Source organism: Myotis lucifugus, unplaced genomic scaffold, assembly GCF_000147115.1.
Source record: "Myotis lucifugus unplaced genomic scaffold, Myoluc2.0 scaffold_268, whole genome shotgun sequence".
NCBI lineage: Eukaryota > Metazoa > Chordata > Mammalia > Chiroptera > Vespertilionidae > Myotis > Myotis lucifugus.
In genome coordinates this window covers 1,223,414-1,247,688 of record NW_005871316.1, presented here as the reverse complement: position 1 = coordinate 1,247,688, position 24,275 = coordinate 1,223,414, and the positions used below count along the sequence as shown (strand labels likewise).

General features: G+C 43.4%; 1 protein-coding gene across 1 annotated transcript in view; it reads left to right on the top strand.

The window, feature by feature from the left end:
* Positions 1-24,275, top strand: part of MIA2 (melanoma inhibitory activity 2) — a 127,288-nt gene that overhangs the window by 14,354 nt on the left and 88,659 nt on the right. The window contains exon 4 of the mRNA XM_014464787.2: positions 1,725-2,907. Within this exon, the coding sequence (XP_014320273.1) occupies positions 1,725-2,907 (1,183 nt within the window). The remainder of the gene's footprint in view (positions 1-1,724; positions 2,908-24,275) is intronic.

Genomic DNA, 24,275 nt, shown 5'->3' with positions numbered 1-24,275 from the left:
TCACTAGATTTCTTGAGGATCTCACTACATTTATCGGCGGTCTCACCAGTCTTTTCGAGGGTCTTACTAAATTTTTCGGCAGCTTCTAGACAGTTCTTGAGAGACCTTAAAAGTGTGGTTTTGAACTCTATATCCAGCACTTTGCTTTCCTCCATTTCTGTCATTTGTGTCCTGTTTCTTTGTCTTGGCATTTTTTATGCTTCGCTGTGTCGATAGAGTGGCTTTCTGTGCTAAGTGTCCCAATTACCTGAGGTAGACACTCTTGGTGCACCCCCTTGTGGGCTTTGTGCACAGTCTTGTTGTAGTTAAGCCTTGATTGTTGTATGTAAAGCTGGGAGGATTTGATCTCCAGGCCAATTGGCTGTGAGAATCAGCTGTGTCTACGGTGGGAGAACTTCTGTGCTGAAGACACCTTTATGGGGCAAGACTTGCTTCAGTGGGGCTTTGGTGCTCACTGAGTCTGCCCCCTGAGTGTGTCCCTTATAGATCTGAGGAGTTGTAATTGGATGGTCCCACTCTGACCACTGAGTACACTGGCTCTTGGATCTAAGGAGGTGCTAATCTAGCCTTTGCCTGAGGCTACCCAGCAGAAGCCAGCTGTAAAGCAATGCAAGTTGCCCTGGGGCCTTGGGGCAGCTGCAGTTTGGTAAGTTATTTTCAGATTACAAAGGGCCGGGCCTTTCATATGCAAAAGCCTCCGTGCATGGCTTGGGTGGGGCGGGGTCTCAGGGGATCAACAGGGCGGGCCGAGTGAGTCAGCAGTATGGCTGCTCTCAGTCCTGCCTTCAGAGGTCCTGGCAATCGCCGAGAGTGCCTCCGAGAGAAATTTGACCTCGAGTTCCAACCAATGCCAGACAGTCTTGTTTCTCCCGTATGAGTCTGGGTCCCCAGAGACTCGTCCGGAACTGGAGCTCAGAGCCTGAGACTCCCTCCCGATTGAAAAAGACAATCGTGTCCTCAGCCACCAGCCCTCTCCACATGCACCTCCGCACCTTTGTATTTACTTCAGCACCGCACCTCCTCTGAGTCTTGGTATGCTTTTCTCTTTCCTTCTAGTTGTAGAAATTCCACTCAGCCAGCCTTCTTGTGGTTCTGGATGATGTCTGTTATGTCTTTTAGTTGTATTTTTGAAATGGTTGTGCGAGGCAGCAATCTCCGGTGTTTACCTATGCCGCCATCTTGGTTTCTCCCTCAAATAAATCCTAATGTAAAATGATTTTCATTTAGCTTATATCAGTAACCTGAGAATTCAGTTGTGATACAGCTGATAGGGTCTGAGATTAGGAGATCTGATATCTATAGCTATATCTTATCTATCTTTATCTATCTATATCATCTATCTATCTATCTATCTATCTATCTATCTATCTATCCATCTATATAATTGATTTCAGAGAGGAGGGGAGAGGGAGAGAGAAATAGAAACATCAATGATGAGAGAAAATCATTGATCAGCTGCCTCCTGCATGCCCCCCACTGAGGATTGGGCCCACAACCTGGGCGTGTGCCCAGACCGGGAATAGAATAGTGACCTCCTGGTTCATAGGTCAATGCTCAATCACTGAGCCATGCTGACCTGGCAGGAGATCTGAATTTAGTTTTTGTTCTGCTGTTGAGTTAGTTGTGTAGTCTTGTGAAAAACATAGACATCAATTTTAAATAATTTTGGGAGAAATAAGGCATTTTAGTATATTTATGTCAATGATAAATTTTTTTTCTTTTAGGAATCTGATTTTCTTTGTCTTCTTGGAGTAAGCTATGCATTTGAAAATGAAGATAGTGAGTTAAATAGTGATGGTGGTGAAAATATATACCCACATGAAGATGATAAAAACCAAAAATCTAGTGTATATAACAATGATTTTCAGAGAGAACCTGGATTTTATTCCGTTTCTGAAAGTACTTGTTATGAAGACCAGTTTCCATCATCAGAGGCTCCTGATGATATCAGAAAAACTAGTAACTCAAAAAATTGGGAAGGAGTAGAAGCTGGAAGTGTGAAACAGGATCCTATTCCAGAAGTGGATTATGTCCCGCCGTCCACAGCTGTGCCTGAAGTGAAAGGATGGTTTGGATTCAGAAGGGAACAAGCAGAAGAGATCACTTTTGAATCAGTTATTGAACAAGAAAGCTCATTTCAAAGTAGAAAAATAGCAGTAGAAGACGAGAAAGACCTAGAGAAATTAAATAATGGTGGGCCTCAAACAGAACATAAACAAGAACATGAATCAGAACTCAGTTCAGTGCCAAAGAAACAGTCCAGAGCATCTGAGTCAGAGCACATTCTCAATCCTCAAGCAACTAGTTGGTTTGGCGGTAGATTTACAAGTTATTTAGGTTTTGGAGGTGAGGAAACAAGGCCTGAATTATTGTCCCAAGAAAGCAATCTACCACTACAAGATGTTCCTACTTCCATATCATCTGAAGAAGAACCCACCGTTCCATGTACAGAAATATTATCAGAGAAAGAAGACACAGTTACTAACAATAGCTCAATTATTGAACCAAGTTGGTTTGATTTTGGTTTTAGTATGCTAGGCTTTGCATATGCCAATGAAGATAAAACTATGACTTATAGTGAAAAGAAAGAAGAAGGAGGTAAAGGAGAGAAACATGAACATCCTCCAACAAGTGAATTTGACCCTGATAAGAAACAAAAAATCAAAATAATAAAAATTATGGAAACTGAAGATCAATTAGGCAAGGAAGGAATTTTAGAGAAAACAGATGATTCTGATACCTTACCATATTTTAAACATTTCTTGCATAATTTTGACAACCCTTGGGACTTTCAGAACGATGAAAATAATGTATTTGAAAATGATGAAAGAGAAGAATTTTCATTTGAAAATGATCCCACAGCTAATACAAAACTTATGATGTTAAAAAGAAGATACAGCCAGTCAGGTTGGTATAAAAATATCTTTACTATAATTTATTTTTAAAAGATAATGGATATTTATTTACTAGAGGCCTGGTGCACAAATTTGTGCATGGCTGGGGTCTCTCTGGGTGACCTGCAGAGATCGGACTGAAACCCACAGTCCAACGCTGCCTGCAGCTCCTACCTGCTGCTCCCGCTCATCTTGTCCCCTCTGCACCTGCTGTGGGCTTGAGCCCAATCAGTCCCAACTGGGAGAGGCTCCTGCTGCCACAGCAGTGCTCGCCAGCTGTGAGCACTGTGTCTGGGCTCCTGAGGGGAGTGGCCTGTGGGATCAGGCTGAAACTGGCTCTCCAACATCCCTGGAGGGGTCCCGGATTGTGAGAGGGTGCAGGCCAGACCGAGGGACCACATCAGTGCATGATTGGTCTGCCCGGGAGGGACACGGGAGGTTGGCCAGCCAGGGAGGGATCGGGGAGGGCTCCAGGGCATGTTTGGCCCATCTCCTTCAGTCCCTATTGGCCTGACTCCAGCAGCAAGCTAACCTACCGGTCAGAGTATCTGCCCCCTGGTGGTCAGTTCACATCATAGTGAGTGGTTGAAAGGCCTTAGCATATCATTAGCATATTACACTTTGATTGGTTGAACAGTCAACCAGTCACTGGACCACTGAACACTTAGCATATTAGGCTTTTATTATATAGGACTAGAGGCCTGGTGCACAAAAATTTGTGCACTGGCGCAGGGGGGGGGGGGTTGTCCCTCAGCCCGACCTGTGCCTTCTCACAGTCTGGGACCCCTCGGGAGATAACCACCTGCTGGCTTAGGCCCGCCCGCTCCCTGGGTGGCAGATGGCAGGCCCTATCCCACAGTGCCTGCCCCGCCTCCCCGGGTCGCCCACGGCATGCCCGATCCCACGGTGGGGCGGGCAGCAGATGTCCCTGCCCCGCCCCGCTCGCCGGGCTCCTTGGGTCGCCCACGGCAGGCCCGGATGGCAGCGAGGCAGGCAGTGGATGGCGTGGTCCCCCCCACCTGCAGTATGCAAATTTAACGGCCATCTTTTTTGGGATAATTTGCATACTCTTTTGATTGGCTGATGGGTGTAGTGAAGGTATGGTCAATTAGCATCTTTGTCTTTTATTAGTGTAGATAAGTACAAAAAAGATATGTGCTTTTATTAGTACAAATGCCAGAAATCCATATTCTCAAAATACTTAATAACCAACAACATTATTAACCACCCTTTGTCAATTTCTGATTTGTTCTGGGACTTAAATCTTTTTAAAAAATATATGTTTTTATTTCTTTCAGAGAGAGACAGAGAGAGAGAGATAGAAACATCAATGATGAGAGAAAATCATTGATCTGCTGCCTCCTGCATGCCCCATGCTAGGGATCAAGCCTTCAACCTGGGCATATACCCTGAAATGGAATTGAACTGTGATCTCCTGATTCATAGGTCAATGCTCAACCACTGAGCCATGCCAGTGGGGCTGTAACTTAGATCTTAATATCCTATCTAATAAAAGAGTAATATGCAAATTAACTATCACTTCACGATAAACATGGCGGCACCCATAGCTAATAAGGAAGGAATATGCAAATTGATGCAACAAAGATGGCGGCGCTGGCCGGAGCCACGGAGCCAGCCAGAGCGGGTGGGAGGCTTGGCTTGGCTTGCCTTCCTGGGTCATCCCAGTGAACCAGGAAGCCAAGCAAGCCGGCCAGAGGAGAGCTGGGCCCCAGTGACCCAGGAAGCCAAACCAGGCTCTGTGGCTGCCGCGCAGACAAAGCCATAGTGGCAGGGCTGAGGCAGAGGTGGTCAGGGGTGATCAGGATGGCGGGGGGGGGGGGGCAGTTGGTGGTGAGCAGGCCAGCAGGGGGGCCATTGGAGACAAACAGGCCAGCAGGAGGGGCAGTTTTGGGCAAGCATGCTGGCAGGGGGGGCAGTTGGGGGTGAGTAGGCCGTGGGGGGGCAGTTGTGGCCAAGCAGGCCAGCGGGGGGTACAGTTGGGACCAAGCAGCCTGGGGGGGCAATAGGGAGTGAGCAGGCTGGCAGGGGGGTCCAGTTGGGGGCAAGCAGCTGGCAGGGGGGGAAGTTGGGGGCGAGCAGGCTGGCAGTGGGGGGCAGTTGGGTGTGATCAGGACAGCGGGAGGGGCAGTTTAGGGCAATCATGTTGGCAGGGGGGTCAGTTGGGGGTGAGCAGGCCGGTGAGGGGGCAGTTGGGGCCGAGCAGGCCAGTGTGTGTGTGGGGGGGTGGCAGTTGGAGGCGAGCCGGCTGGTGGGGGCAGGGGCAGTTGGGAGCAATCAGGCCAGCAAGGGAGGGCAGTTGGGGGTGAGCAGGCAGGCAGGCAGGTGAGCGGTTAGGAGCCAGTGGTCCCGGATTGCAAGAGGGATGTCCAACTGCTGATTTAGGCCTGATCCCTGTGGGATCAATTCTAAACCAGCAGTTGGACATCCCCCAAGGTGTCCCAGATTGAAGAGGGTGCAGGCTGGGCTGAGGGACACCCCCTCGTTCATGAATTTCATGCACTGGGCCACTAATCTACACTAATAAAAGAGAAACATGGTAATTAGCATACGACCGCTACCCTTCCCATTGGCTAATCAGCATATCCTTATGCAAATTAACTGTCAGCCAAGATGGCGGCCAGCAGCCATGCACTGAAGCGAACAGGGAGGCTTGCTTGCTCCAGTGATGGTGAACTCCAACGTTCCCCGCCTGACTTGCCGGCCTATCAGCTGCAACTCTAAGCAACTATGTTGCAAATATAGAAGCTAAACAAAACCCCAGAAACCAGCTTTCAGTCAGCCGGGCTTCAGCCAGCCTGACCGCAACATTGTATCAATGTTTTCAGCAGCGAGACCTCAGAGCTAAAGCTGGCCCAGAATAAAAAAAGAAAAAGAAAAAAAGGAGCGGTTGGGAGCTTCAGTCACCTGCCAGCCGGAAAACGGCCCTCAGCCCCTCAGCCAGCCTGGCCAGGCACCCCAGGGGGGACCCCCACCCTGATCCAGGACACCCTTCAGGGCAAACCAGCCAGCCCCCACCCGTGCACCAGGCCTCTATTCTATATAGTAAAAGGGTAATATGCTTCCTGGCACCGGGATCAGCGGAGCTGCGAGGCTCCCAGCACCGGGATCAGCATGACAGGGGGCAGCGCCCAAACCCCCTGATCGCCCTGCGGCTCTATGTGTCACGGGGGCGGGGCCACAACCTCCCTATCCGCCCTGCTCTGTTCATGACAGGGTGCGGCGCCCCAACCCCCTGATCGGCCCTGCTCTGTGTGTGACAGGGTGCAGCGCCCTAACCCCCTGATCGGCCCTGCTCTGTGTGTGACAGGGTGCAGCGCCCCAACCCCCTGATCGGCCCTGCTCTGTGTGTGACAGGGTGCAGCACCCCAACCCCCTGATCGGCCCTGCTCTGTGTGTGACAGGGTGCGGTGCCCCAAGCCACCCCCCACGGGCCCTGCTCTGTGTGTGACAGGGTAGAGCCATAACCTCTCCATCGGCCCTGCCCTGAGTGTGACATTGGTGGCACCACAACCCCCTCATCGGCCCTGCTCTGTGGGTGGTAGAGGGTGGTGCCCCAACCCCCCTCCACGGGCCCTGCTCTGTGTGTCACGGGGGAGAGCCATAACCTCCCCATTGGCCCTGCCCTGAGTGTGACAGGGTGCAGCGCCCCAACCTCCTGATCTGCCCTGCTCTGTGTGTGATAGGGGGCGGTGCCCCAACTCCCCTATCAGCCCTATTCTGTGAGTGACAGGGGGGAGCTCCTCAACCCCCTGATCGGCCCTGCTCTGTGCATGACAGGGGAGAGTTCTCAACCCCCTGATGGGCCCTACTCTGTGAGTGACAGGGGGGAGCTCCCCAACCCCCTGATCGACCCTGCTCTGTGTGTGACAGGGTACGGAGCCCCAACCCTCCTGATGGGCCCTGCTCTGTGCATGACAGGGGGCGGTGCCCCAACTCCCCAATCGGCCCTGCTCGGAGCCTGACCAGGGGCTGCACCTAGGGATTGGGCATGCCCTCTGCCACCCGGGAGCTGGCCTAAGCCAGCAGGTCATTATCTCCCGAGGGGTCCCAGACTGCAAGAGGGCACAGGCCGGGCTTGGGGGACCCCTCTCCCTCCCCCTCCCCCGAGTGCACACATTTTTGTGCACCGGGCCTCTAGTCCTATATAATAAAAGAGAAACATGTAAATTGACTGTCCCTCGGCTACGCTCACCAGCCAATCAGGAGTGAGTATGCAAATTAACCCAACAAAGATGGTGGATTAATTGCACACACAGGCACTGGACGGAGAGCAGAGCCGGAGAGCTGGCAGCTTGGGGAGATGTGGCTCCCTCGGTTGCTCCCCCAAGCTGCCGGGTGGAGAGCAGAGCAGGAGAGCCGGCGGAGAGTGGAGTGGCTTGGGGAACTTGGCTCCCCAAGCCACCAGATGGAGAGTAGAGAGGGAGAGCTGGTGGCTTGGAGTACTTGGCAGAGTGGGAGTCCATGGGAGGGATACAGAGCAGGAAGGAAAAACCAAGCGTGGGGAGCACCAGGAATTTTGGGAATAGTAGTTTTGGTGGCAGCCCCAGGACCAGAAGCAGAAGCCCATAGCGCAGGGAGCACCAGGAATGCTGGGAATTATAGTTCTGGTGGCAGACGGATCTCCTAGACCAGTGGTCGGCAAACTCATTTGTCAACAGAGCCAAATATCAACAGTACAACGATTGAAATTTCTTTTGAGAGCCAAATTTTTTAAACGTAAACTATATAGGTAGGTACATTGTTATTAACTTAATTGGGGTACTCCTAAGGCTTAGGAAGAGCCACACTCAAGGGGCCAAAGAGCCGCATTTGGCTTGCGAGTCGCAGTTTGCCAACCACGGTCCTAGACAATAGAGCAAAGTGAGCCTGGAGCAAGTTACTGTTGCAGTGGGGGATGGAGGGAAAGCAAAGGTGAGAGACATAAGTAAAATCAGAGTGTCTAGGAAAAATTAAAGGGAAGATATCCTAAAACTTCCAGGAAATCTCCACCAATGAAGCAAGGGAAAAAAAATGTCTCTATTATTCTGTGAGCAACAAATCAAACTGAGTTGGGGTCTCAGATAATTCACTCATATGATTGCAAAGACGGACAGAAACTCCCGGATTGGAGAAGGCTCCCCTGAGGGCTCCCAGATTGGAGAGGGTGCAGGTCGGGCTGAGGAACCCCTGTACTCCCCAGTGCATGAATGTTATGCACCGGGCCTCTAGTTATAAAAAGGGAAATTTATCATTGAAAATATATGAATGTTCCAGGGAAATCCTAAGATATTTTACAATAATTTTTTTAATTAAATCTTTATTGTTCAGATTATTACATTGGTTCCTCTTTTTTCCCACCATAACTCTCCTCCACCCAGTTCCCACCCCATCCTCCGCCCTCACTCCCCACCCAGTGTCCTCATCCATAGGTACACGATAATTGTCCAATCTCTTCCCGCACCCCCCACACCCCTTTCGCCCGCAAGAATAGTCAGTCCATTCCCTTTCTATGTCCCTGATTCTATTATAATTACCAGTTCATACTGTTCATCAGATTATTTATTCACTTGATTTTTAGATTCACTTGCTGATAGATGTGTATGTGTTGTTCATAATTTGTATCTTTACCTTTTTCTTCTTCTTCCTCTTCTTAAAGGATACCTTTCAGCATTTCATATAATACTGGTTTGGTGGTGATGAACTCCTTTAGCTTTTTCTTATCTGTGAAGCTCTTTATCTGACCTTCACTTCTGAATGATAGCTTTGCTGGATAAAGTAATCTTGGTTGTAGGTTCTTGGCATTCATCACTTTGAATATTTCTTGCCACTCCCTTCTGGCCTGCAAAGTTTCTGTTGAGAAATCAGCTGACAGTCATATGGGTACTCCCTTGTAGGTAACTGACTTTCTTTCTCTTGCTGCTTTTAGGATACTCTCTTTGTCTTTTGCTCTTGGCATTTTAATTATGATGTGTCTTGGTGTGGTCCTCTTTGGATTTCTTTTGTTTGGGCTTCTATGCGCTTCCTGGACTTGGAAGTCTATTTCTTTCACCAGGTAGGGGAAGTTTTCTGTCATTATTTCTTCAAATAGGTTTTCAATATCTTGCTCTCTCTTCCTCTGGCACCCCTATAATTCGGATGTTGGTACGCTTGAAGCTGTCCCAGAGGCTCCTTACACATCTTCGTATTTTTGAATTCTTTTTTCATTTTGCTTTTCCGGTTGGGTGTTTTTTGCTTCTTCATATTTCAAATCTTTGACTTGATTCTTGCGATCCTCTGGTCTGCTGTTGGGAGTCTGTATAATATTCTTTATTTCAGTCAGTGTATGCTTAATTTCTAGTTGGTCCTTTATCACAACATTGAGGGTCTCACTAGATTTCTTGAGGATCTCACTACATTTATCGGCGGTCTCACCAGTCTTTTCGAGGGTCTTACTAAATTTTTCGGCAGCTTCTAGACAGTTCTTGAGAGACCTTAAAAGTGTGGTTTTGAACTCTATATCCAGCACTTTGCTTTCCTCCATTTCTGTCATTTGTGTCCTGTTTCTTTGTCTTGGCATTTTTTATGCTTCGCTGTGTCGATAGAGTGGCTTTCTGTGCTAAGTGTCCCAATTACCTGAGGTAGACACTCTTGGTGCACCCCCTTGTGGGCTTTGTGCACAGTCTTGTTGTAGTTAAGCCTTGATTGTTGTATGTAAAGCTGGGAGGATTTGATCTCCAGGCCAATTGGCTGTGAGAATCAGCTGTGTCTACGGTGGGAGAACTTCTGTGCTGAAGACACCTTTATGGGGCAAGACTTGCTTCAGTGGGGCTTTGGTGCTCACTGAGTCTGCCCCCTGAGTGTGTCCCTTATAGATCTGAGGAGTTGTAATTGGATGGTCCCACTCTGACCACTGGGTACACTGGCTCTTGGATCTAAGGAGGTGCTAATCTAGCCTTTGCCTGAGGCTACCCAGCAGAAGCCAGCTGTAAAGCAATGCAAGTTGCCCTGGGGCCTTGGGGCAGCTGCAGTTTGGTAAGTTATTTTCAGATTACAAAGGGCCGGGCCTTTCATATGCAAAAGCCTCCGTGCATGGCTTGGGTGGGGCGGGGTCTCAGGGGATCAACAGGGCGGGCCGAGTGAGCCAGCAGTATGGCTGCTCTCAGTCCTGCCTTCAGAGGTCCTGGCAATCGCCGAGAGTGCCTCCGAGAGAAAGCTGCCCTCCGACCAATGCCAGACAGTCCTGTTTCTCCCGTATGAGTCTGGGTCCCCAGAGACTCACCCAGAACTGGAGCTCAGAGCCTGAGACTCCCTCCCGATTGAAAAAGACAATCGTGTCCTCAGCCACCAGCCCTCTCCACATGCACCTCCACACCTTTGTATTTACTTCAGCACCACACCTCCTCTGAGTCTCGGTATGCTTTTCTCTTTCCTTCTAGTTGTAGAAATTCCACTCAGCAAGCCTTCCTGTGGTTCTGGATGATGTCTGTTATGTCTTTTAGTTGTATTTTTGAAATGGTTGTGCGAGGCAGCAATCTCCGGTGTTTACCTATGCGGCCATCTTGGTTTCTCTACAATAATTTTCAAAATTAAAGCAGTATATGTAAACAGGTTTAAAAATATAAATAGTGCCCTAGCTGGTTTGGCTCAATGGATAGAGCATCAGCCTGAGGACTGAAGGGTCCCAGGTTCAATTCTGGTCAAGAGCACATACCTGGGTTGCAGGCTCCATCCCCAGTGGGGGGTGTGCAGAAGGCAGCTGATCAATGATTCTCTCTCATTATTAATGTTTCTATCTTTCTCTCTCCCTCTCCCTTCCTCTCTGAAATCAATAAAAGTATATTTAAAAAAATATAAATAGTGATAAGGCTTTTTTTTTTAATCCAAGGAAATTTTCTTCCCTCTGTCCATCTCTATTCCTACCTCTTTCTCAGGGACAATAATTCCTCCCTCCCTCTCTCCCTTCCTCCCTTCCTCTCTTTTTTGTTAATCCTCACCCAAGGATATTTTCCCATTGATATTTATTTATTACTAGAGGCCTGGTGCACAAACATTTGTGCACTGGGGGGGGGGGGGTCCCTCAGCCCAGCCTATGCCCTCTTGCAGTCTGAGACCCCTCGGAAGATGTCCACCTGCTGGCTTAGGCCCGCTCCCTGGGGGATTGGGCCAAAGCTGGCAGTCAGACATCCCTCTGGCAACCCGGCAGCCCTTGGGGGATGTCCACTTGCCAGCAGGGAGCAGACCTAAGCTACAGTCGGACATCCTTAGTGCTGCTGAGGAGGCGGGAGAGGCTCCCGCCACCACTGCTGTGCTGGCAGCCATCAGCCTGGCTTATGGCTGAGCAGAGCTCCCCCTGTGGGAGTGCACTGACCACCAGAGGGCAGCTCCTGCATTGAGCATCTGCCCCTTGGTGGTCAGTGTGTGTCATAGTGACCCATCATTTTCAGTCGTCTGCTGTTAGGGTCAATTTGCATATTACCCTTTTATTATATAGGATAGAGGCCTGGTGCACGGGTGGGGCCCAGCTGGTTTGCCCTGAAGGGTGTCCTGGATCAGGATGGGGGTCCCGCTGGGGTGCCTGGCCAGCCTGGGTGAGGGGCTGATGCCTTTTTGCAGGCTGGTCAAGGCCCCCCCCCCCCCGCCAGTGGGGATCCTCACCCCATGGAGGTTTGGCCATCGTGGGTGAGGGGCTGATGGCTGTTTGCAGGCTGGCCACACCCCCTTTAGGATGGGGAGTCCCCACTGGGGTGCCTGGTCAGTCTGGGTGAGTGGCTGAGGGCCGTTTTCAGGCTGGCCAAGCCCCGCGGCGATGGAAGCTCCCAGCCTCTCCTTTTTTTCTTTTTTTTTAATTCTGGGATTTATTTACCTTCTATAATTGAAACTTTGTAGCCTTGAGTGGAGCTCAGAGCCGGCCAGAGCGGGCAAGAAGCTTGGCTTCCTCCATCGCCAGGGGAAATCCAAGCCTCCTGCTCGCTCCAGCTCCGTGGCCATGGCCAGCCAGCTGAAAGCAGGTGTCTGGGGTTTATTTATCTTCTATAATTGAAACTTTGTTGCCTTGAGTGGAGATCAGAGCCAGCAATGGCAGGCGGGAAGCTTTGCTTCCTCCATCACTGGGGCAACGAAGCCTCCTGCTTGCTCCAGCTCCGTGGCTGCCAGCCGCCATCTTGGTTGGGTTAATTTGCATATAGTCACTCTGATTGGCTGGTGGGCATGGCTTAAGGCATAGTGAAGGTACAGTCAATTTGCATGTTTGTCTTTTATTGGTGTAAATTATTTTTAATATATTTTTTTTATTGATTTTGGAGAGGAAGGGAGAGGGAAAGAGAGATAGAAACATTAATGAGGAGAGAGAGGGTCATTGATTGGCTGCCTCCTGCACGCCCCACACTGGGGATCAAGCCCGCAACTCAGGCATATGCCCCAACCGGGAATCGAACCATGACCTCCTGGTTCATTGTCGATGCTCAACCATTGAGCCACACTGGCCGGTCCCCATTGATTTTTAGAGAGTGGAAGGGAGGGGAAGAGACAGAGAGAGAAACATCGATGTGAGAGAGATACCTCCCACATTGGTTGTCTCCCACATGAGACCCATCCAGGGCCAGAGATTGAGCCTGCAACCGAGGTATGTACTCTTGACCAGAATTGAACCTGGGACTCTTCAGTCTGCTGGTCAATGCTCTATCCACTGAGCCAAAGTGGCTAGGGCTTTTTTTTAAAAGCAAATTTCTTTTAGTATTTATCCCTATTTTCTAATTAAAATCTTTATATTGTTCAGCTTTGAATAATCTATTTTAAATGTTCATTGAATTCCTGTTCTGAAAGATGAGGATTTTTCCTCATTGACACTCACTTTTTAGATCATTTGCACATTCCCAATATAACTATAGTTGAATTGTTTGTTTTGTTGTTTTAGAAACTTAAGCTAAGGGAAACTTCAATAATTCAAAATAGTCTTGATTTCTAAATGATATTTTATTCTAGGCCTGTATTCCCCCTATCCCCCCCCCCCCGAAGAATTATGTTAACAAGGGTTTTCTTAAGTGTACAACATAATAAGGAAACTCAGTTTTCAACCTTCTCACTCAAGTCTTTCAATTTTGGGATCAACAGAGGGCAACAGAGGAGAGTAGAGTATCATAGGATATTTCTAGATCTAGATGTCCAGGTATCTAGCAACTTCTATGAATAAAAACGTGGAGATTGTTTTTTAAGTAAAGAATCATATAACATGACTTTCCTATATTACCAGTCTGATACCTCTGTGATGGACATATTAGAAACTGCAAATATTTTCCAACAATACAGAAACAACTGAACTCTAGAATGGCAGAAAACTTTTCACAAGAAGTCATCAACAATGTTGCAAATTCAGAAAGAAACACATTTTCATTAGAACTAAGTGATTTTCTTGAATTTCCAGAATTATGCCATTTCTAAATATTCTTCAAAATATATACTCCTTTTTCCTTTTAGATTCTAACCCCTTTCTAAATGAGAAAGGTGTAGGTGTGATGTGTTTCATGACTAAAGCATTAGAGAACTAAATTGCCAAAGGCTAATGAGGAAATTATTTTGTTCTAAACTCATTAGATCCTAAGGGAATATTGTGAAAAAGTAGGTAAGAATAATTGGAAAAAAGACTAAAGCAAAACAATATCAGGTCCAGAAATATAGATGATTCAAAATATAAATATATAAAAATGTTTTAGAGCATATTTATAGACACTCCAGGACATCCTGGATATCATTTTAGTAGAATTTATCATTTCATACAGTGATTCTGGGAGAACTTCTCAATAGGAAACACTTTGTGAGTAGTTAAATGAGAATAAGGCATATATAGAAGTATAATTAGTTTTGAGGAACTTTTATTAAAATATTCAGAAAATCGTCCTGGCCAGGGAACTCAGTTGGTTAGAGCATCATCCTGATATACCAAGGTTGTGAGTTCCATCCCTGGTTAGGGCACATATAAAAATCAATCAATTAATGCATAAATAAGTGGAACAAGTCTCTCTCTCTCATGTGTGCTCTCTCTTCCCCTCTCTCTAAAATCAATCAAAAAATTAAAATTAAAGTTCAGAAAAATCATTGTTTCAGAAAAAAGATATGTTATACCATACAGATAAAGTGGATTATTCCAAAACATTACAATATTAATGAAACGAAAACCAGCCTGGTGTCATGCAAAATTTGTTTTAAAAAAAGAGTACTAAAAAAGGGATTCAGATAAAGCCATAGGCCCTATTTTATGGATGTTGGAGAAATTGCTAGAACAGTCAATATTTTCAGATAATTTTAATAAATCTCTTAGGGACTAACAAATCAAAACTTGCCTTCATTAGAAAAAGTGCATCAAAAAAATGAATTACGCCCCGCCAGCCGGCAAGGCTCAGTGGTTGAGCATCAACCTGTGAACTAGTAGTCACAGTTTGATTCCTGGTCAGGGCACATGCCTAGGTTGCAGGCTCGATCCCCAGAGTGGGGCATGCAGGAGGCAGCCAATCAATGACCCTCTCTCTCCTCATTGATGTTTCTATTTCTTTCTCCCTCTCATTCCTCTCTACCTAAAAAATCAATAAGATGTATTTAAAAAAAAAGAATCACTGATCTTAAATAGTATCTGTGGAAGGCTGAGGCTTGAGATAACTACATTTACAGAAAAACTAATATGCTGATAATAAAAATTTACAAAACAGATAAACCAGGGAACAGTTATTTAGTAACTATTTTGCAAAAGGATTCCAATTGACCATATTTAAATAATGACTTTCCCAAGCACAGTTCAATATGAAAAATTATTCATTATTTTATTTGATTAAAATATAGTTTATAAACAATTGTAAGAAAGGCATATCTATAACTAATGTAAATCATAAAGCTTAGGTTTAAGTTGAGTGAAAATAATACCTCACTATAATTAAATATAAAAATACTATAGGATATAGTTATTTTTCTCAACATATATTCATTTCAAATGCAGTTTAAAACAATATTAAAAAATTAATATAGCCACATATAAATTTGAGTGTAATTAATTATCGAATAAGCCTTCCCTCCCCACCCCCAGTGCCATTAAACGGCATGGTAGATCTCTGAGTCCTATATGTACAACAGTCCCATTGTATTCAAACTCCTAATTTGATTGCTCGTTTTTAACTTTAATGTCCACAGAGGCATAATTACATTACTGATTAAGTGTTTGCTTACTTGGGACTTTCATCTTTTAAACAATGCTAAGTGACAGACTCAAAGTGCTGTGTAAAGTTATAACTCAAAGAGCAAAATTAGACATTGAGTAATTCACTTACAAGGCTTTAATATTGTTTTGCAGAACTGCATTGATACATTTCTCCCCTATTAGCAAGTAACTGAGAAGTAAATCCCATAGTTTACTTGAATACCATACTTTAGGCTACAATTAGAACTTTTTTTCCTTTAATTCTGTTTGATTACTTAATTTAATCAAGCAACCAGTTTAAACTATGTTTGAAAATTGAAAAAATAAATTAATGGCTACTTCACATGGCATAAACATAAATATATGAGGCAACATTATAAATGGCAAATTTTGACTTTTTATATTTTAAAAATTTAAATTAATATTTTGGAAAGGTAATCTTTTTAAAATAAAGGTTCTTAAGAGGTGTGCATACATATTTTCATTATTATTATTTTTTAAAATAATTCCTTATTGTTGAAAGTATTACAAATGTTCCTCTTTTGTGCCCATTGACCCCCTCCAGCCCATCTCCACCGCCCTCTCCGCCCCAGGCCATCAGCACCCTATTGTCTGTGTCCATGGGTTATGCATATATGTATACAAGGTCTTTGGTTTATTACCTCCCACCCACCCATCCTCACCTTCCCTCTGAGATTCCACACGCTTTTCCATGGTTCCATGTCTCTGGATCCACTCCCTTCATCAGTTTATTTTGTTACTTAGATTCCACATCTGGGTGTGATCATGTGATACTTGTTCTCTGACTGACGTAATTCACTTAGCATGATACTCTCCAGGTCCCCCCATGCTATCTCAAAGGATAAGAGATTCTTCTTTTTTACTGCTGCATAGTATTCCATGGTATAAATGTACCACAGCTTTTTTATCCACTTGTCTACTGATGGGCACTTGGACTGTTTCCAGATCTTAGCTATTGTAAATTGTGCTGCTATGAACAGAGGGGTGCATACATTTTTTCTGATTGGTGTTTCGGGTTTCTTAGGATATATTCCTAGAAGTGGGATCACTGGGTCAAATGGCAGTTCCATATTTAATTTTTTGAGGGAACTCCATCTCCATACTGTTTTCCATAATGGCTACACCAGTCTGCATTCCCTCCAGCAGTGTACTAGGGTTCCCTTTTCTCCACATCCTCACCAGCACGTGTCATTTGTTGATTTGTTGATCGTAGCCATTCTGACAGGTGTGAGGTGATATCTTATTGTGGTTTTAATTTGCATCTCTCTGATGATTAGTGACTTAACAAACATTTTTTCATATGTCTCTTGGCCATTTGTATGTTCTCTTTGGAGAAGAGTCTACGTATTTAGGTCCTTTGCCCATTTTTAAATTGGATTGTTTGTCTTCTTTTCGTTACGTTGTATGAGTTCCTTATATATTTTGGATATTAACCCTTTATCAGATGTATCATTGCCAAATATGTTCTCCCATACAGTGGGCTCTCTTTTCATTTTGTTGGTGGTTTCTTTTGTTGTGCAGAAGCTTTTTATTTTGATGTATCCCATTTGTTTATTTTCTCCTTAGTTTCCTTTGCCTTAGGAAATGTTTCTGTAAACATATTGCTATGAGAGATGTCTGAGATTTTGCTGTCTATGGTGTCTTCTAGGATTTTTATGATTTTACGACTTACATAGTGTAAGTTGGTGGTCTAGTTTCATTTTTTTTTGCATGTATCTGTCCAATTTTCCCAATACCACTTATTAGAGAGACTCTCTTGACTCCATTGTATGCTCTTGCCTTCCTTTGTCAAATATTAATTGAGCTTAATGGCTTGGGTTGATTTCTGGGTTCTCTGTTGTATTCAATTGATTTATTTGCCTGTTCTTGTACCAGTACCAGGCTGTTTTGATTACAGTGGCTTTATAGTATAACTTGAAATCTGGTATTGTGATTTCTCCAACATTGTTTTTCTTTCTCAAGATTGCTGCAGCTATTCTGGGTCTTTTTTGATTTCATATAAATTTTTGGAGTTTTTGTTTTAGGTCTGCAAAATATGCCTTTGGTATTTTATATACATTTTTTATTGATTTCAGAGAGGAAGGTAAAGGGAGAGATAGAAACATCAATGGTGAGAGAGAAACATCAATCAAAACATCAATCCCGCCCTAACCAGTTTGGCTCAGAGGATAGAGCATCAGCCTGCGGACTCAAGTGTCCCAGGTTTGATTCTGGTCAAGGGCATGTACCTTGGTTGCGGGCACATCCCCAGTGGGGAGTATGCAGGAGGCAGCTGATCGATGTTTCTCTCTCATCGATGTTTCTAACTCTTTATTCCTCTCCCTTCCTCTCTGTAAAAAATCAATAAAATAAAATATATTTAAAAAAAAAAGAAGGAAAAAAAATCAATTCCCTACTGGGGATGTGCCTGCGTCCAAGGTATATGCCCTTGACCGGATCGAACCTGGGACCCTTCAGTCCGCAGGCCGATGCACTATCCACTAAGCCTAACCAGCCAGGGCATGCCATTGGTATTTTAATAGGGATTGCATTTATTCCGTAGATTGCCTTGGTTAGTATGGATATTTTAATGCTGTTGATTCTACCAATCCATGAACACAGTATACTCTTCCACTTGTTTATATCTTCTATCTCTTTTTTCAATGTCCTATAGCTTTCTGAGTATAGGTCTTTTGCCTCCTTGGTTAAGTTTATTCCTAAGTATCTTATTTTTTTGTTGCAATGGTAAGTGGAATTGTTTGTTTAGGTTCTCTTTCTGATAATTCATTATTGGTTTACAAAAAAGCCATCAATTTTTGGGTGTTGATTTTTGTATCCTGCTACATTACCAAATTCATTTATTTAATCTAGTAGTTTTTTTTTTTTCAGTGTAAAATTTTTATATTTAGGATTAGGCAGCTGGTCTCAGTTTAGATGACTCCAATTTTGTTGGCAACATCCAAAGCATCATAGTCAGGACCCAGTCAAACATATGCCTTCTTCTCGCCATCAGGCCTGAACAGAGTGTTGACCTTGGCCACATCAATGTCATAGAGCTTCTTTACAGCCTGTTTGGCCTTGACATTCACAATGAACACTAGTGTATTATTGTCTTCTATCTTCTTCGTGGCTGACTCGGTAGTCAGGGGGAATTTGATGATGCCCCGTAGTGGGCAAGCTTGTTTCTCCTGCGTGTGCTCTTCCGAGGATATTGAGGCGGCCTCCAGAGCCTTAGTGTTTTTGGCTGTCGGAAGGTGGGTGACGTGAGGATCTTCTTTTTTTGTGTGTGTGTGGCTGTGGACGCCTTTCAACACTGCTTTCTTTGCCTTCAAAGCCTTTGCTTTGGCTTCGGCTTTGGGAGGGGCAGGGGCTTCCTTCTTAGCTTTCTGTGCCATCTTCGTAAAAAACAAAAATCTAGTAGTTTTTTTTTTGGTGGAGTCTTTAGGTTTCTCTATGTACAATATCATGTCATCTGTGAATAATGAGAGTTTTACTTCCTCCTTTCTAATTTAGATTTCTTTTATTTCTTTTTGTCTGATGGCCGTCATCTTCCAGTACTAAGTCATCTTCCAGTACTATGTTGAATAACAGTGATGAAAACAGACATCCCTGTATTGTTCCTGTTCTTAGGGAAAATGGTTTTAGATTTTGCCCATTGAGTATGATGTTGGCTGTAGGTTTGTCATATATGGCCTTTATCATGTTGAGATATGCTCCCTCTATTCCCACTTTGCTGAGAGTTTTTATCAAAAATGAGTGTTGGATTTTGTCAAATGCTTTTTCAGCATCTATTGATATGATCATGTGATTTTTGTCTTTCAATTTGTTTATGTGATGTATCACGTTTATTGATTTAAGAATATTGTACCAGCCTTGCATCCCTGGAATAAATCCCACTTGGTCATGGTATATGATATTTTTTAAAAAATACATTTTATTGATTTTTTACAGAGAGGAAGGGAGAGAGATAGAGAGTTAGAAACATCAATGAGAGAGAAACATCGATCAGCTGCCTCCTGCACACCCCCTACTGGGGATGTGCCCGAAACCAAGGTACATGCCCTTGACCGGAATCGAACCTGGGACCTTTCAGTCCGCAGGCCGACGCTCTATCCACTGAGCCAAACTGGTTTCGGCAATATGATATTTTTAATGTATTGCTGAATCTGATTTGGCTAATATTTTGTTGAGGATTTTAGCATTTATGTTCATCAAGGATATTGGCCTATAATTCTCTTTCTTTGTAGTGTCTTTATTTGGTTTTGGAATTACGATAATTCTGGCCTCATGAAAAGAGTTTGGGGAGTGTTCCTTCCTCTTGGATTTTTTGAAAAAGTTTGAAGAGTATAGGTGTTAGTTCTTCTTTGAATGTTTGGTAAAACTCCCCTATAAACCTATCCTAACCCAGGCTTTTGTTTGCTGGGAGTTTTTGATTACTGTTTCTATTTCATCAGTTGTTATTGGCCTATTCAGGTTTTCTGATTCCTCCTGATTCAGTTTTTGGAGATTGTATTTTTCTAGAAATTTGTCCATTTCATCCACATTGTCCAGCTTGTTGGCATATAGTTGTTCATAGTATTTTCTTACAGTTCTTTGTATTTCTGTGGTGTCAGTGGTTACTTCTCCACTTTTGTTTCTGATTTCATTTTTTGGATCCTCTCTGTTTCTTGATGAGTTTGGCTAAGGTTTCATCAATTTTATTTATCCTTTCAAAGAATCAGCTCTTGGTTTCATTGATTTTTTTGTATTTTTTTTTTTTTTAGTCTGTGTTACTTATTTCTGCTCTAATTTTTGGGTTCTTCTTCCTTGTGGTCTCTGTGCCTCCTGAACTTGTGTGACATTTTCCTTTGCCAGGTTAGGGGAGTTTTCTACCATTATTTCTTCAAACACGTTCTCTATCCCCTTCTCCCTTTCTGCCTCTTCTGGCACACCTGCTCTTCTAATATTATGTTTCATGTTATCCCACAGCTCCCTTAAACTGTCCTCCTGTTTTTTAATTGTTTTTTATTTTTGTTTCTCTGATTGACTTTTTTAACCCTGTCTTCTAAATCACTGATTCGATCCTCAGCTCCCCCTAATCTGCTGTGTGTTCTTTATTTGTGCTATGTCATTCTTTATATTTGACTGTTCTTTTTTCATAGTTACTATATCTTTACTTATACTGTTGAGCATCTTTACCATCATTACTCTGAACTCTGTTTCAGATAAATTTCTATCTCTGCTTTATTTATCCCTTCTTCTAGAGAATTCTCTTGTTCTTTTATTTGGGGGTTGTTTCTTTGTCTCCTCACTTTGGCTGTCTGTTTGGGTTTGTGACTATGTATTAGGTAGACCCTCTATGCCTCTCAATCTCTAGTGCAGGACAGCATAAAACTGTTTCTGATTAATTAGATTAAGCAAAGACTCAAATCCTCCAGGGACCGCCTCTGCAGACTGATAGGATTCTAACTTGAATTGCCCCAAGGCTATCATCCTCAGGTATGGGGAGAGGTTTTTTCCAACAAGTTGGGGCAGTTGCTTCTGCCTGGAGGCTAATTATTACTTTTAGTCTCTTAAGTGGACTCAAGGCAAGGTGTTTTCCAATAGTGTGGGTCAACTGCCTTCCCCCCAAGCAAAGCAAATGTCTGTGTGGGGAAAATGTCCTCCGCTGCGTGAGGGAATGACTCAGCACAGGAAACCAGGAGTGTCTGCCTTCTGAGCTCTAACCCCTGAGTCCCGAATCCTGGCTTCTGCTCACACAGCTCCACTCCACTCTGCCCTCCCTCTGCTGGAGCACAAGGTGAGTGGCTCCACAGGGAATTTTGTGCATTGGCCCTTTAAGAGGATGCCTGAATTTTCCAGCCATTATTCCCTGGCAGATAGCACCCCTGCTGCTTTTCATAGCCAAATGTTATGTGGGTACTCTTCTCAGTTGTGGTGCTCTCTGCAGGGGAGCCCAGCTTGGGGATTAGATACCAAAATTCTCAGGGGCATCCCCCTCCACAGCTGAGATATCTCTCCAAAACTTCAGCTGCTGTGTGTTGGTGCCCAGACAGCCCTTTTGAGCCTCCACCCCTCCTACCAGTCTCTATACGGTCTCCACTTTCAGTCCTTGGGTATCAGGGTTCACTCCTGTGAGTCTTCCATTGACTATTCAGGAAGTTTTTCTGTATTTTAGTTATAATTCCAGTTTGTTCCTGGGAGTGTGCCTGTGCATCATCCACTTACTCTCCATATTTTCATTTTAAATTTGAACTTAGGCATATTGTCATTTAAAGGTATAAATCATTTAAATGTTTAATATTAAATGCAGAAAATTCAGGAATATTTTATTTAACCTCTATTAGCCTTGTTTTATTGAAATGCAAAATACTTTCCCTAATGAAAATATCAGTTGGATAATACACATTTTTATGTGACAATATAGATTTATCTGACTTCTTTGAAAAAGCAGTGGTAAGATTTATAACTTCTTGAGTTCTGTTAAAAACTTTATGTAGCCGAAACCAGTTTGGCTCAGTGGATAGAGCGTCGGCCTGCGGACTGAAGGGTCCCAGGTTCGATTCCGGTCAAGGGCATGTACCTGGGTTGCGGGCACATCTCCAGTGGGAGATGTGCAGGAGGCAGCTGGTCGATGTTTCTCTCTCATCGATGTTTCTAACTCTCTATCTCTCTCCCTTCCTCTCTGTAAAAAATCAATAAAAATATATTTAAAAAAAAAACTTTATGTAATTCTCATCTTACTGAAGGAATATGTGAATTTCATGAGATCACCAAATTAAGGAAATATCAATCAAGTGAAGTTTTGCCTTTGCCAGACACATTCACATCATATTAATGAAATTCAAAATACAGTTTATTGATTTTAACTTAATTTTTTAGCTCAGCATTATACTGTTATTGGGCCTGAAAGAGAAAATAAGCATATACTTGTGTATACTCATGGCAGCATGTGTTTTATATGAGAATATCTTGTAGTTGTTATTTTTATATTTTATTTTTAATATCAGTATTTTTCATCTACTGAGCCAACACAAACATACAAAATTGTTTTAATGCTGTCAATCTTTTTTTGATAATTACAAAATAAATGAGTAATTCCTAACTTAAATAATGATGCCACAAATATAGTTTGAATGTATGTTGTCTATATTTCTTTTATACACCACACTCCAGTAAGGTACTTTAAAATATATATTTTTTAAAAATACTATAAGTGCTAATCACTCAGGATTGCTTTTAATCATCTTTCTCCAAAATTTTCATTTAATATAAAGAATGTATTTAATTTGGGGATTTAAAAAGCCTCTGTTCATTCATTGTTTCTTTTAATATATTTATTAGATGACATGATACAATATATGATATGATATAATACTAGAGGCCCGATGCATGAAATTCGTGCCTGGGTAGGGTCCCTAGGCCTGGCCAGTGATCAGGGCCAATCGGGGCCTTCCTTCCTCTGGTCGCCAGTTGCCCGCCGGGGCCTTCCTTGGTTCTGTGCCGTCCCCTGGTGGTCAGCGCATGTTACAGTGAGCGGTTGAACTCCCAGTGGGTCAAATTCCCCAGGGGACAATTTGCATATTAACCTTTTAGGATACTGCACATGGGATGAAGTGGGAAACAAAAGTTGGACTTTGAAAATAATGAAGCTCCAAGAGAGTACAGTACCTGACATTTTATTGGTACTTTATCATTTTCAAATTTGTTCCAACAAATATCCTAAGAATATGGGTAGCTCTCTGTGCAAATGGCTAATAGAATTTCTTAAATTATTAATATCAAGTAGGTTATAGGTATGGTAAATAATAATTGGTCATTTTGACTCTCTAGTTCTCTAACAAAGTAAGAAAATTATCTCACCAATTTTCTTGAATGGCGAGGATATATATTTTTGCAATGGCATTTAAATATTACATCTTCTTGGATAATAAATGTATCTAAGAGGAATGAAATCCTATAGGGATCTATTTACTGTTTTATTGTGAGTCATAAATTTATACTGTATAGTGCAACAGAGTCGTCGAAAGTTATGTAGTTGTCTTTTCTTTTTTAATAGTTTTTAGAACAAAAACTATTAAATTTTTTAATTTCTTAATTGCTGCATTTGTATCAATTTTATAATACAATTTTATAATACAACAAAGGCAATGTTGAGAATAGATATGTAAAGTTTAAAAAAATCATCACTGGTCAAGGAATAAGGGAAAAGCTATATGGTAGGCTGAATAATGGTCCTTTAAAGATGCCCTTGTCTTGCCCTAGCCTATTTGGTCAATGGATAGAGCATTGGCCTGCTGACTGAAGGGTCCCGGGTTCGATTCCGGCTAAGGGCACATACCTAGGTTGCATAGGTTGCAAGCTCCTCTCTGGTCAGGGCCCTGGTCAGGGCTCATTCAGGTGGCAACCAATTGATGTGTTTGTCCCGCATTGGTGCTTCTCTCTGTCTTTCCCCTGTCTGAAAATCAATTAAAAAAAAAAATCCTTGGGTGAAGATTAAAAAAAAAAAAAAAAAGATGTCCTTGTCTTAATCCTAAAATCCTGTGAATATGTTACTTTACAAGGCAAAAAGGAACTTTCAGATGTAATTAAAATAAGCATCTTGAGATGGAGAGATTATCCTAGTGGGCACAGTATAATCAGAAGGTTCTTATAGGAGGAAGGCGGGGGTTAGATTGAAAGATTAGAAGATGCTGCACTGCTGGCTTTGAAGTTGAAAATAGTCAAGGGATGAGAATAGCCTCCATAACATAGAAAAGGCAAAAAAATGGATTCTCCTGTAGAGCTTCCAGAAGGAACACAGCCCTCCCAACACCTTGATTATAGAACTTTTGATCTCTAAAAATAATTTTTTTGTTAATCCTCACCCGATATTCTTCCATTGATTTTTATTTATTATTATTATTATTATTATTATTATTTATTTCCCCACCCTCTCCCCCCTCCTCCCAGCCCATATGCACTCCCAGGTCTTCACTATCCTATTGTCCATGTTCATGGGCTATGCATATAAGTATATAAGTTCTTTGATTTATCTCATCTCATCCCCCCAACCTTTCTTCCATTGATTTTTAGAGAGAGTGGAAGGGACGGGCAGGGACAGAGAGAGAGAAACATCGATGTGAGAGAGACACATATATTAGTTGCCTCCTGCGCATGCCCCAACCAGGGCCAGGGATCCAGCCTGCAAACGAGGTATATGCCTTTGACCAGAATTGAACCTGGGACCCTTCAGTCCTTGG